Source organism: Primulina tabacum, chromosome 14 (assembly GCF_025594145.1).
Source record: "Primulina tabacum isolate GXHZ01 chromosome 14, ASM2559414v2, whole genome shotgun sequence".
Lineage (NCBI taxonomy): Eukaryota > Viridiplantae > Streptophyta > Magnoliopsida > Lamiales > Gesneriaceae > Primulina > Primulina tabacum.
The window spans coordinates 36,443,169-36,457,098 of record NC_134563.1 but is presented as its reverse complement, the minus strand read 5'-3'; the positions used below and the strand labels follow the sequence as shown (position 1 = coordinate 36,457,098).

General features: G+C 40.2%; 1 protein-coding gene and 1 pseudogene across 1 annotated transcript; both read right to left on the bottom strand.

Moving 5' to 3' along the window:
- Window positions 1–334: 334 nt before the first annotated feature.
- Window positions 335–2,532, bottom strand: LOC142523641 (uncharacterized). Its single transcript, XM_075627353.1, has 6 exons — window positions 2,203–2,532; window positions 1,297–1,496; window positions 1,013–1,153; window positions 869–949; window positions 651–775; window positions 335–561 (listed from the first exon to the last, which is right to left on the bottom strand). Exons 1-6 carry the CDS (start codon window positions 2,468–2,470, stop codon window positions 513–515), a joined length of 864 nt encoding a protein of 287 aa, XP_075483468.1. The 5' UTR covers window positions 2,471–2,532; the 3' UTR covers window positions 335–512.
- A 325-nt stretch (window positions 2,533–2,857) lies between these two features.
- LOC142524384 (putative alkaline/neutral invertase B) lies at window positions 2,858–13,400 on the bottom strand (annotated as a pseudogene).
- Between the last annotated feature and the right edge of the window lie 530 nt (window positions 13,401–13,930).

The window sequence follows — 13,930 nt, the reverse complement described above, 5'->3', positions numbered from 1 at the left end:
CTGGCGTGAAGCTGCGCCAACTCCTGGGCACAAGTTTAGTCATGATTGATAAGTATACATTCGACTGTATTGGAAAATTATCACGGGCTTATACCATCGGTGTCAAAGATCTCAACTTCGAAACGACATTTGACATTTGAAACCCACTGTAACAAATATGTTATAACAAAATTGTAAACATAATCATATTAGTAATATGATACCAGTTTTCGGTTCTTGCTTTTGATTTTGTTTTAAATAAGGTATGCTGACCTTTTTCTCTAATAAAATTATAATCTTTTTTTGATAAACTTTAATTGAAGAAAGATGTGGTTCAACATAGAATACAAAAGGAAATGGCAGTTTGGAGTATCATCAATCCATTCCCTTTGCATTGATCCTACACTCAAATCTTGAGATAAAAGTAGGTATTACAATTGTGAGTGTCCATGGAAATTTTTTATATGAAATCACTCAGAAAACTAGGTTAGAAAAAAAAAAAAACAGAGCCTTAGCCTCTGGAGATTGGAGACTCACACCACCCCGGAAGGGAGCCGTAGCACAAGATGTCCACCAACAAGACTGGATCAATTAAAACGAAGACAAATGTTTACAAGGGGAAAAAAAGTAAGTACTTTTTCCCAGCTACGATCAAAACATTTGGAACCAACCTCTTAACATAGTAGTAGCAGAAATCAGCCAGTATAAAAGTCTGGACAATCTCTGATACCAGAACCATGGAAGGCCATAGTCCATAGCCTAACACTGTCAGCAATCGTCCTCCTGTATCCAATACCTTAAACCAAACATAATACAAAAGTCTTTCATGTGTTTGAAGTCCATGTCTATAGCAAAGGATGTAAAGCTAGAGTTTTATGCATGATCAAACCTGAAGAACCCAATGTGCACAGCTCAAGAACCTGGAAACTCCGAGGGCAAATACATAATTTGCAGTGAATGGTTCAACAATCTAGAGTAGGAAACGAAACGTGAATCTTGATAAATATTAATAATGTAATGAGAACTTCTCAACCTTTGTGTTTTGCATAAGATGAAGCTGAGGAAGGACCGAAACAGCCTCCAAGTACACGCAAAAAGCCCAGAAAATGCGATTGATAACATGATGCTGAGTCGATGGGTGAATAGCAACAGATAGTAAAGCACATGGTATCACCTACAAGAACAATAAAATGAGGAAAAGTCATCCTTGCAAAGAAACAATATCATTGTATACACCACGAACAAGAGTCGATTCAATGGACGACACAAATATAATATTTTAAGAAGGCAAAATAAAAAAGCTAGTCCAAGACTCACGACGTAATAAAGGGCAAACATGTCTTTGTCGTCCATGTAACTTGACTTCAATTTATAACGAATCATATAAATGACCCACAAGGTAGTTGCTAATGTTGCAAGATCGAGCAGCGTGTGGATATCATATTCCATTACTAGACTGCAGTAGAGTCTAGCAGCTAAAAACATAGCCGTCAGCTCTTGGGACTTGAGTGACAGACCTGAAGTAAAATATGTACGAGCTGAGAACTAAACAAACTGGCAAATCACAAAATGCCTGCAAAAACATATCACGACACACACACAGCACATCTCAAGACATGGATCAGTGTTACTTTGAGGCTATGGCCATTCAGTCGATAAAAAATAAACTAAAATCCCAAAATTGACGTCAAGTGAGCATAATTCGTAAATGAATATAGGAAATCAAGGAAACGGACAAATAATTTCTTTTTGGTCAAAGAAGTGAAGAACTTAGATGTTTCAAGAATACAGGGTGGACTAAGTTAAGTGGCAGGGGGGACATCCTACCTTAAATAATAATAAAAAAATTTCCTTTTGAATGTCTATTTCCACCACAGAAATACATTCAGTCCACAACTCAACCCACATTCTTGCCAAAGATCCAATTTTTAATTCGCATACAACATAACAGCTACCTAAAATATACAGAATCATCTTGTCACTTGAGAAAAGCAATTGGAACAAAGAAATTAAAATTAAGCCGTTTTCACATTATATGGAATATTACACAATTTAATTCAGAATTTAGTAGTAGTTTACAGTTGGGGAAATGAATATTTCCGACGCAGTTAAGACCACAGAAGTATACTGAACAGTAGAAATACATTATTCGTCTGTTCATTATCTCCTTCAACAATATAATAATAATAATAATAACTAAAATGGTGCAGTATAAAATAATACCGGCGCATGTTTTCTCTTGGGTAAGCTTGTAGATGAGGAGAGAAATGCCAATGGCGTGAACGACCTCGGCGGCGATGAAGAGATTGTCGTGATCTTCCACGACGAGCCGGAGAAAGAAGATGGTGGAGACGACCGCGCCCACCGCCAATGACACCTTGGCTTTCGGCGGCTGGTTCTTTAGCCACTTCGTGGCGGCGTTGATTGGTTTCTTCGTGCTGCCCTTTACCCTCTCCCTCAGAACAGAGCTTCGGTTTACAAGATCCTCCATTCTCGCATTGGCTACTGTTTTTCTTTTTTCCTCTCTTTTATTTTCATTAATAAATTTTTGAATACTTCGTATTTTTCATTAAAATCACACTTAACCAACCATTAGTTTTCTTTTTTTTTTTAGTAAAAAATTTCCCTTTAAATTCTACACTTTAGTTTAATACTCTACCAGCAACCATGTACTGTGCAAAAATATGAATAAAAAAACAAACGATTAATACAATAATAGGTATTTAGAATAGTTTTGAATAACAAGTAACATTTTTTATAAATTTTGTTGGAGACAAAGTAATCGAAACAAATTAAATTCCTGGAAAACATTTTTCAGATTTTTCAGATGCCATGTCAAATTTATATTATATTTTAGAAGTATATTATGCCCATCATGTCCATAAATCAACCTTTCATTAATTTCTCAAAAACCTTGTAAATTTTCAAAATTTAATACATTATTATAGGCTATAGCAACAGTCGCCAAGTTTTCAAACTAAAAACTTCATAGAAAAACATACAATGATAAAATATATTGTCAAATGTCAACACATCCAAGAAGCAGATCTTTTCATGTGTGGCTTCATCTGTTTGTCTTCCTCAAGTGATATCATACCCAAGTTTGAGGGATCCTCCAGCATCATCTTAGCCACCAAGTATCCACCAAGTATCCTGCGACCTGTGTTAGAGAAGAACAAGCCCAAAGCCATTATGAACAGCCCACTACTGTAAAAGAGTTACAGGCCCATGACAAGAAGAAAGCCCAAACCATTTGTATAGAATAATCTAGATAGAAATGTCGTTGAGTTTGTTCCAACAGATTATGTTTTTCTTCTGCACCTTTCGTTGTTATCTTCTAATGCTTAGGTTAGTATAAATAACTGTATTGGGGTTTAAGATAGATATGAAACAAATATGATTTGATTTCATCACCTTCTTTTTCCTTACTTGGTATCAGAGTCATCCATGGCTGACGCCGGATCCATTGCTGGGACCTCAAGCACCATTCCTACCCCAATTATCAATCCCAGCTTCCTTCTTGTTAACCCTGCAAATCAAATTACATCTGTCAAACTTAGCGATGACAACTACCTTCTTTGGCATTTACAAGTGCTCGCTGGAATCAGGGGTTTGGGCCTTGAGTTCTTCATTCTTGAAAATCCTCCAGTCCCTTCTCGCTTTGTTTCTGATAATGGTGCACCAGAAATAATTAATCCCAACTATGTCACCTGGTGCAGGCAAGATCAGCTGCTGTTTTCCTTTCTCCTTGCATCCATGTCGGAAAGCATCCAGAGCCAAATGATCGGCTGTGAGTCAGCCACTCAACTTTGGACTCGCACATCTCGTATTTTTGCTTCCCGGTCGAAAGCACGTGTAATGCAATATAAGCTGCAGCTTCAAACTCAGAAAAAAAAAGGGGCTCTAACCATGAAGGATTATCTATCCAAAATGAAAAATTACATGGACCTGCTTGCAGCGTGTGGCCACCCGATTACAGAGGAAGACCAAATCCTATATCTTCTTGGTGGTGTAGGTCTTGAATATGACTCGGTGGTTGTTCATGTTACTTTCCGTGTAGACACACTGAGTTTTTCTGATGTTGGTGCTCTTCTCCTCTCACATGAAGGCAGGCTGGAAGCCTTCAATTCTCCCAATGAGATAGCATCACCCATGGTTAATGTAACCACTGCAGCACCGCAACATAAGAATCTACATCAAAACTCCTGCCAAACATCTAGATTTCTCTCCAACGGACGTAACCGTGGCCGTGGTAGATACTCTCGAGGAGGTGGTCGAAAAACCTGGCAATAAAATCAGAATCGACCAGTGTGCCAAATTTGCGGTATTCATGGTCATGTTGCGAAGATCTGCTTCTATCGTTTTGATGAAGCATATCTTCCGAAGAATCAACAACCTTCTCAATATCCTGATCAGAGATCAGCCCCCTATCCTCCAGCTACACTGCATACAACCACTAGTACATCATCTACTGGAGAGGATTGGTGGTTCCCTGATTCTGGGGCCTCTCATCATGTCACTAGTGATCTCAGTAATCTAAGTCTTGGCTCCGAGTATTCTGGAAGTGGTAAGGTTCACTTGGGCGATGGTGCAGGTCTGTCTATCTCTCACATTGGTCATTCTAAATTTCGTTCTAATCCTTCATCACAAACATTTGTTTTGAATAACTTACTACGGGTTCCCCAAATCACCAAAAATCTCCTTAGCGTGAGTAAATTTGCAAAGGATAATAATGTTTTCTTTGAGTTTCATCCTAGTCTTTGTCTTGTGAAGGACCGTGCCACTCAAGTCACTCTTCTCCGAGGAACTTTGCATGATGGGCTGTATCGATTCAATCTTGGCATGCCTATTTCCGCCACCTGTCTCAGCTCATCTAGTTTTCCAGAAAGCACTTCTGCTAAGTCGTCTTCTCCAGTCAAGTCTCATCCAGCCTCCTCTCAAGTATTAACTCAATGGCACTCTAGATTAGGTCATCCTTCTCTTGCAATCGTCAAAAATGTTTTATTGCGATGTAATATCCATATTCCTTGCAATAAAAGTATAGACTTTTGCTCTGCTTGTGAACTTGGTTAAAGCCATAGACTCCCATTTTCCTTATCTCAAACAGTACATTCTGAACCACTTGAACTCATATATGTAGATGTATGGGGTCCTGCTCATACACCTTCTCGAAATGGGCATAAGTACTATGTTAGTTTTGTCGATGCTTTCAGTCGCTATACATGGATTTATTTTCTTAAACTCAAATCTGAAGTTCAGTCGGTATTTTTCCATTTCAAACGCCAAGTGGAACTACAACTTAATAAATCCATTAAGATCATCCAGTCTGATTCTGGTGGGGAATTCCGTAAATTAACCCATTTCCTTCATGCTAATGGGGTAATTCATCGCTTTTCATGCCCATACACCTCTCAACAGAATGGCATCGTTGAACGCAAACACAGGCATATAGTTGAAACAGGTCTTTCCTTGTTGGCACATGCATCTATGCCTCTTCACTTTTGGGAAGATGCTTTCTCTACAGCTGTGTTTCTTATCAACCGTTTACCTTCTTCGAGCCACCAACATGCCATTCCCCTCACTAAACTATTCAACAAACCACCTAATTTTCACTCCTTAAAAATCTTTGGTTGTCGATGTTTTCCTTGCCTTCGCCCCTATAATAATCACAAACTTGAGTATCGATCAATTCCTTGCACTTTTCTTGGCTATAGTGATATCCACAAGGGATATAAGTGTCTTAGCTCCAATGGTAGATTATACTTCTCTAGTCATGTTAAATTTGATGAAGCTCATTTCTCTTATCTACAGCAGTCAGTCACGCCTTGCTGTCCCTCAAGCAGCACTGGATCTTCACTACCCACTCCCCATTTACCTCCCACATGTACCTATACATTCTTTGGCCGATGTACAGTTGAGGCCCTCTGCTACCTCTTCGTCATCAGCTCCTCCTCTCTCTCCTTTATCTGTCCATTCATCTCCTCATGTTCCTCTTCCATCATCAACCTCAGTCTCCCCTCTTCTTGAGTCTCAGACAATACCTCATCCACCTCAAGTGAATATGCACCCCATGACTACTCGAGCTAAGGATGGTATCTTTAAACCCAAAGTGTTGTGTTCTGCATCTCTCCTACCCCATGAACCATCAACTTTCCAAGAAGCCACAACAGACCCTGCTTGGACTCAAGCAATGAAATCAGAATATGATGCTCTCATGCTCAACAAGACTTGGTCTCTAGTCACTGCTCCTCCGGATACACCCATTGTTGGTTGCAAATGGGTATTCAAAACCAAAACAAATCCGGATGGCTCTGTTGCTAGGCAAAAAGCTAGACTTGTTGCCAAGGGCTACTCTCAGACTCCTGGACTGGACTTTACTGAAACCTTTAGCCCAGTCGTCAAACCAACCACCATACGAGTTGTTCTTGCCATTGCTGTATCCAGACGCTGGTGTCTTAGACAAATCGATGTGAATAATGCATTTCTTCATGGTTCTCTTCACGAGATAGTCTATATGCAGCAACCTCCCGGGTTTGAAGTTCAAAATGCGAGCAACCCTTTGGTTTGTAAACTTCACAAGGCCATTTATGGCCTCAAGCAAGCCCCAAGGGCTTGGTTTGACAAACTTCGTATCACATTGAAGGCCATGGGGTTCACTGCCTCTCGAGCAGATTCTTCGCTGTTTGTTAAGTCTGATTCTCATTCCATTATTTATATTTTGGTGTATGTCGATGACATCTTAATTACAGGAAGTCACACTCAGCAGATTCATTCCATTATTCAACAGCTGCACACTCAATTCTCCCTCAAAGACTTGGGTGATATCTCATATTTTCTGGGAATTGAGGTCTTCAAATCAAGTGATGGTTCTCTTTTTCTTTCTCAAAGAAAGTATGCTAAAGACTTGCTTCTACGAACAAACATGCATCAGGCCAAACCTCTCCCAACTCCTATGGTTTCGGGTACCAAGCTTTCTGTCAGAGATGGGGATCCTTTTGAAGAGGTTACTCAATATCGAAGCACTGTTGGAGCTCTTCAATACTTGACTATTACCAGGCCTGATATTGCCTATAGTGTCAACAAAGTATGTCAATTCATGCAGGCTCCTCTTCATACTCATTGGAAGGATGTCAAGCGTATTTTGCGTTATTTAAATGGTACGCTGGATATTGGCATCAGTTTTCACGTATCCCAACAGTTTCATCTTCAAGGGTACTGCGATGCGGATTGGGGTAGTGATCCTGATGATCGTCGATCGACCTATGGTTTCTGTTGGTTTCTTGGAAACTCTCCTATCTCCTGGAGTTCTAAGAAACAATCTGTTGTCTCTCGTTCAAGCACAGAATCAGAATATCGAAGTCTTGCGAATGCCACTGCTGACTTATTATGGATTCAATCTCTCTTGACTGAATTACATTGTCTCCCTTCTCATATCCCAGTACTATGGTGCGACAATAACAGCACAATTGCATTGAGCGCCAATCCGGTTCTTCATGCTCGAACAAAGCACCTGGAGCTTGACTTGCATTTCGTTCGTGAAAAGATCTTATCAAACTCTCTCTCAGTTAGATATGTTCCTACATTTGATCAACTTGCAGATATACTTACCAAGCCATTGTCTGCTCCTGCTTTTCTCCGGCTGCGATCCAAGCTCAGCATGGTTCTTCATCCCTCGCTTCACATGAGGGGGGATGTTAGAGAAGAACAAGCCCAAAGCCATTCTGAACAGCCCACTCCTGTAAAAGAGTTACAGGCCCATGACAAGAAGAAAGCCCAAACCATTTGTATAGAATAATCTAGATAGAAATGTCGTTGAGTTTGTTCCAACAATTATGTTTTTCTTCTGCACCTTTCGTTGTTATCTTCTAATGCTTAGGTTAGTATAAATAACTGTATTGGGGTTTAAGATAGATATGAAATAAATATGATTTGATTTCATCACCTTCTTTTTTCCTTACTGACCGACCATGTTTGATTCTTTCGAGCCTGCTTCCCCATGTAACGGCCCAGCTTACCATCATAATATTCGGGTCAATGATCCTTCAACAGACGTGTCTCGGCTAGTTCGATTGCTCGTTTTGCTAGTTGAACTCGTCCTGATTTGATGCATGCTGCCGTGAGAAGCCATAAGAGGACTTGCGCAAAATAATGATGAGAATAATTGAGGATGGCAACATATATATTCTGGCCCTTCCTATTGCCATATCTGAAAACAAGGTACTTTAACTCCTAAAATCTACACATACCTGGCCAAGAACCACCATTATGGTAACTCCAGCTAGTGTTTTTTGGATCACAGCCTGTTACTATCCTCCATTCATGACTCTCCATAGCTGGATAACAAATCTTCAACTGACATTTCTCCAACCAACTCCTCCCATCGCGATTCAATCAGATCCATTATAGCCGAAGCTTGCTCTGGTGTTGCCAAAGAGGACAAAATCGCAATGCAGTTTCCTAAGCAAAACCAACGAAAGTCCATTCTTGCGGGACTCACGTTTCCAATGAAGTAACCGCCACGGCTTGGAACGAAATCGAAAACCCAATCAGGGAGTGAATCGGGCATAACATTGAACTTGTTTACTGCTGTGTGCGAATACTCTTCGGTTTTGTACCTGTATATATCATTGAGCTATTTGATATCAAGCCAGAAGTAACTCCTCATGTGATAGCTTAATGCATGGAGACGTTTAACTATTCTATCTGTACAATCCTTGCCCTCTTCATCGTTTTTTAGACTTGAAGAAGAAGAAAAACGTGATTTTGTTGTATTGTATTCCTCACTCTTTACACTGTAGATTGTTCAAATTTATACAAAACACTACTGATCAATGGTTGCCATGTGTCCTTTGCTATCGTAACAAACCTAACAGAATCCAACTCTAGAAAATTCTATGCGTAACCCTATGTAGCTAATGAACTGAGTACTCCTTCAATTGACATGGGCCAATCATTCTTTAATCTTTGGGCTTGTTGACATGGGCTTTATTATTTGGTTGCTTAACTTCCTCCCTCAAGCTCAACAGTGGGTTGATACCAACTTTGAGCTTGGACCTTAATCTGAGAAACGAAACAGCTGATAATGGTTTTGTAAGGATGTCTGCCACTTGGTCAAAGGCTGGAACATGACGAACACATAGAGATTTGGACAACACTTTTTCGCGAACGAAATATATATCAAGTTCAATATGTTTGGTGCGAGCATGAAGGACTGGGTTGGTGCTTAACGCAATAGTGCTGAGATTATCACACCAGAGGACAGGAGTAGCAGGCGATAAAACGTGAAGTTCAGACAGCAATGACTAAATCCAAAGAAGTTCAGAAGTGGCATTAGCAAGGCTGCGATATTCCGCCTCAGTGCTTGACCGAGAAACCACTGCCTGCTTTTTTGAACTCCAGGAGATAGGAGTGCTTCCAAGAAACCAACAAAATCCAGAAGTTGATCTCCGATCATCAATATCACTTCCCCAATCAGCGTCACAGTACCCAACGAGATTCAGACTGAACGAAGGTTTGATATGAATACCTAAGTCAAGAGTGCCTATGAGATATCTCAGAATGCGTTTGACAACTCTCCAATGGGTGTATAAAGGCCTTTGCATAAATTGACATACTTTGTTGACACTAAAGGCAAATGTCCGGTCTTGTGATGGTGAGAAGATCTCGTGCATACTTTGTTTGGTTGAGAAATATAGAGCAATCGACAGTAGCATTCTTGAGAACTTCAATTCCTAGAAAGAAGGACAAGTCCCCAAAATCTTTGAGAGATAATTGATTATGTAACTATGTGATCAAGCTCTGAATTTGAGAATTACAACTCCTTGTAATTAACACATCATCAACATAGACAAGAACATAGGTAACAGAACTTGAGCTAAATTGAACAAAGCATCAGCCCGAGATTCACAAAACCCCAGTAGTTTAAGAGCATTCTTCAATTTTTCGAACCAAGCCCGAGGAGCCTGTTTGAGGCCATAGATCGCTTTGTTCAGCTTGCAGACGAGCTTTGAATTAGCATTTGGAGACTAAAATCCAGGGGGTTGATGCATATATACCACTTCATGAAGTTGTCCATGCAAAAATGCATTATTAACATCAATTTGTCTAACACTCCATCCCTTAGATATAGCAATTGTAAGTACAACTCTAATTGTTGTGGGCTTGACAACCGGGCTAAACGTCTCATTATAGTCCAATCCCGGAGTTTGTGAATATCCTTTTGCTACAAGACGAGCTTTGTGTCGAGCAATGGTTCCATCGGGATTAGTTTTGAGTTTAAAAACCCATTTGCATCCAATGATAGGTGCATTGGCCGGAGGAACAACTAGGGACCATGTATTATTAAGCTGCAATGCTTGAAACTCACCGTCCATAGCTTGACACCATTCTTTAGAAACCTGAGCCTCCTGAAAATTCAAGGGTTCCCGAGGTAATGAAAAATCTGCCAGCATTGCTTTTGGCTTGAAAATCCCAGCCTTGGAGCGAGTAGTCATCGGATGCAGATTCATGGAACCAGGAACAGTAAATGTGTGATCCTCAGGAGAAGAACAAGGTGAGGTATTACTGGGAATAGAGGTGGGAATGGGAGGGGATTCAGGAGGATTTGATGTTTGTGGTGCAGGAAAAGTAGCAGATTGTGGTAAGTAAAGGGAGACATATTCAGAGGCTGATTCTGGAACTTCGTGACATTTAGACTTGTCACTGTAGGGGAATATATGCTCATTAAATGTAACATTGCGCGAGATATAAACACGACCCTCTTGACTTAGACAAACATACCCTTTATGAGTGCTAGTGTAACCAAGAAATGTACAGGGTGTAGACCTGAACTGAAGTTTATGGTTGTTATAAGGTCTTAGACACGGAAAACAAAGGCACCCAAAGACCCTAAGGGATGCAAAGTCAGGAGTTTGATTATATAGGAGTGTAAGAGGAATATGACCTTGAGTACCTGCAGTGGGAAGTCGATTTATGAGATGTACAGCAGTGAGAAAAGCATCTTCCCAGAATTTGAGAGGCATGGAAGCATGAGCAAGTAAAGAAAGTCCTATTTCAACGATGTGACGATGTTTGCGTTCTACCACACCATTTTGTTGAGAGGTATGTGGGCAAGAGAACCGATGAACCACCCCTTGATCATGGAGAAAATGGGAGAGCGATCGAAACTCTCCGCCAGAATCTGTTTGAAGAACTTTAATATTTTTCTTAAACTGAACCTCAACATATTTCTTAAACCGAATGAAACATTGATAAACCTCGGATTTTAATTTGAGAAGATAAATCCAAGTGTATCTGCTGTATGCATCAACAAAACTTAGGTAACATTTACTGCTCTGATACCAACTTGAAGAAGAAGAAAAACGTGATTTTGTTGTATTGTATTCCTCACTCTTTACACTGTAGATTGTTCAAATTTATACAAAACACCACTGATCAATGGTTGCCATGTGTCCTTTGCTATCGTAACAAACCTAACAGAATCCAACTCTAGAAAATTCTATGCGTAACCCTATGTAGCTAATGAACTGAGTACTCCTTCAATTGACATGGGCCAATCATTCTTTAATCTTTGGGCTTGTTGACATGGGCTTTATTATTTGGTTGCTTAACTTTTAGTAGAAGCAAAGCACACCTCAGGGCCATGAAGAATAGAGCTTGTATCTCGATAGGATACCCATAAATACCCTGGAAATTGGAAAGGCACAATGGTTGATGGGTCGACAAAGTTTCAACAAATAGAATGTATAGTCATAACAAGATGGGGCTTTTGAATGAAAGTTACCATTCGGCGATCAATCATGGAGCAACCATCAGCACACAGAAGCGTGGGGAATGTATCAAAGCCTTCCGAAAGGCAAAGAGTCAGGATGAGTCTGATTCCCCTCTGGCATTCGGGCAATTCAGCCAAAGAGGCATCGCCTGTAGACTTTGTATAGGCTCGAAGAAGAATAATCCACCAGAAACCAGAGTCGACAGGAGCCACTCGACCAATAGCACATTCACCGAAATCGGCTATCAGCGTTTCATGGTCCCTAACAGGATCGTGCAGTACTTTGAAACTTGCTGGCATAACCCCTGCCCCTAGAGTGAAATTGTCCACCTTTTTCTCCCAGGATTGGAGCCGTAGTGTTTTAAGAAGAAAATTCTTGACAATTTCGGGTTCACCATTCATCAAGAATGCTAGTGCACTAGGAACAAAGTCTCGGACAAACACCTGCCAGATGTAAGCAAAAAAAAATCAATCTTCTAGCCTAAAAATATAGCCCGTGATTCAAAATTACAGAAGGATTCACCTGATCATAGTTGAGTTCTTCGGTAGAATGATCCAACGCTGCAATGGTCCCCACGGGCTGCCCTCGGAAATGGACTATGGAACGCTGCAAGGCTACCCACGCCTCGGACACTATAGGGTGCGTCTCTACACAACTAAATGATCTAGGGGAGCCTATGCCTGAAAAACTATCAAAAAGACGAGACGAGTTCTCGCTGTTTCGGTAAAACTGGCGTGGTGGGGACGAAATCGACATTTCGCTGAAGGATCTTTCGTCAAAGGATCTCTTCCTTTCGATAGTCAAAGGCCTCGGCCTGTTCAGTAGTCTAGAGAATCGGAGTCTCCGATCTCGAAGATGGATGAATTGGAGTCTTGGTGTTTTGAAGTTACATTTTGAGAAACATTTGAAGTAGGAGACATCCTAAGATTCCTTCACTGATTATTATCAGTTCTTGAATAAAGAGCTGCAGTTCATCGAAGGATATCTTTTATTTAAATTCTAAACAAGAATGTCATAAACTCAAAGTCAACCCAAACTCTCGACAATCGATTCGGAACTCATAAAGTTAGAAGAGAAAATTTGAGCAATGAAGCTTATTTTTTAACTGAATTAATAGAGTTAAAGCATCACCAAATTCACAGCCCATAATCAAGAACATGGTCAAATTAATTGATCCCATGAACAACAGAAGAGAGCCTTAAATATCGAAAGATGTAATCTTGGCCACTGTACCAAACCAAAAACAAAATCGAACAGCAAAAAAATCTAAAACCAAAAATTGTTAAACAGAAGACGTAAAGCTTGAATAAAACAGCAAAAATAAAATAATAAAAAGCGAATAGCAAACCTAGTAATGGCCGGCAAAAGCTCACTTTTCTACAGAATAAACTAAAGAAAAGACTACAGTCTACAAGGGTCGTTTAGATTGAGGAAGAGAAGACCTTATATAGTCTACGCATGAATATGGGGAATCCGTGAGTGACCGGGTAAACCCGGTTATAAATTTGCCCGAACTTCATATTCCGGTGAGTTTTATGGGGAGCTCCGAATAGTGTTCGAAATCCCCGGATGAATTGTCTCTTTTACGTTAAATTTTCCGAAATAAGATTGGATAATATCTGTCATCTCCGCGAGTGTGTTGGATTTTGGGCAATGCTGATATGTTCGGTGGCAGATATTACTGGGGTACACAAAACTTGGAAAGGACCGTACGGCCTCGAACCTATGTTTGTATTACACGTGGAGGAAATCAGGTGGTTCTTACCGGGTTTGGACTTTGTAATATGAGCCGGACGACTCGCAAAACTTCCATTTACGTGGTATGAAATTCGACCCTGTTCGGTGTGCCGGATAAGGACAAGGCCATCTTCTTTCTATTTTCAACACCATTCTTGTAAAAAAAAAAAAAAACCAGAGACACGTCGATGGGCGTCACTATTCTATTTCCACGATTTCTGGATCTCGTTTTCCCTTGTAATCTGGTTCTCTGGTTGTTTACTAACGTGCACTACATTATTTTTCTAAAACTAATTTTCTTTGGTCATCTTCGTCAAATAGTTAATTTTATGCCGATTTCTCCAAATTATATGAAATGTATGAACTTTTGGTGCTCAAATTCGATTATTTGAAAATGGGTTTCGTTTGCCATTGCTTGCTTTCTGTGTTTTCATAGTTATGGT

Coding starts and splice junctions, on each gene's coding strand:
- LOC142523641 (XM_075627353.1), bottom strand. CDS start 2,470: ATGGAGGATCTTGTAAACCGAAGCTCTGTTCTGAGGGAGAGGGTAAAG. Junction 950..1,012: donor ATCTTATGCAAAACACAAAG/GTTGAGAAGTTC, acceptor TTCCTACTCTAG/ATTGTTGAACCATTCACTGC. Junction 562..650: donor TGCTACTACTATGTTAAGAG/GTTGGTTCCAAA, acceptor TAATTGATCCAG/TCTTGTTGGTGGACATCTTG.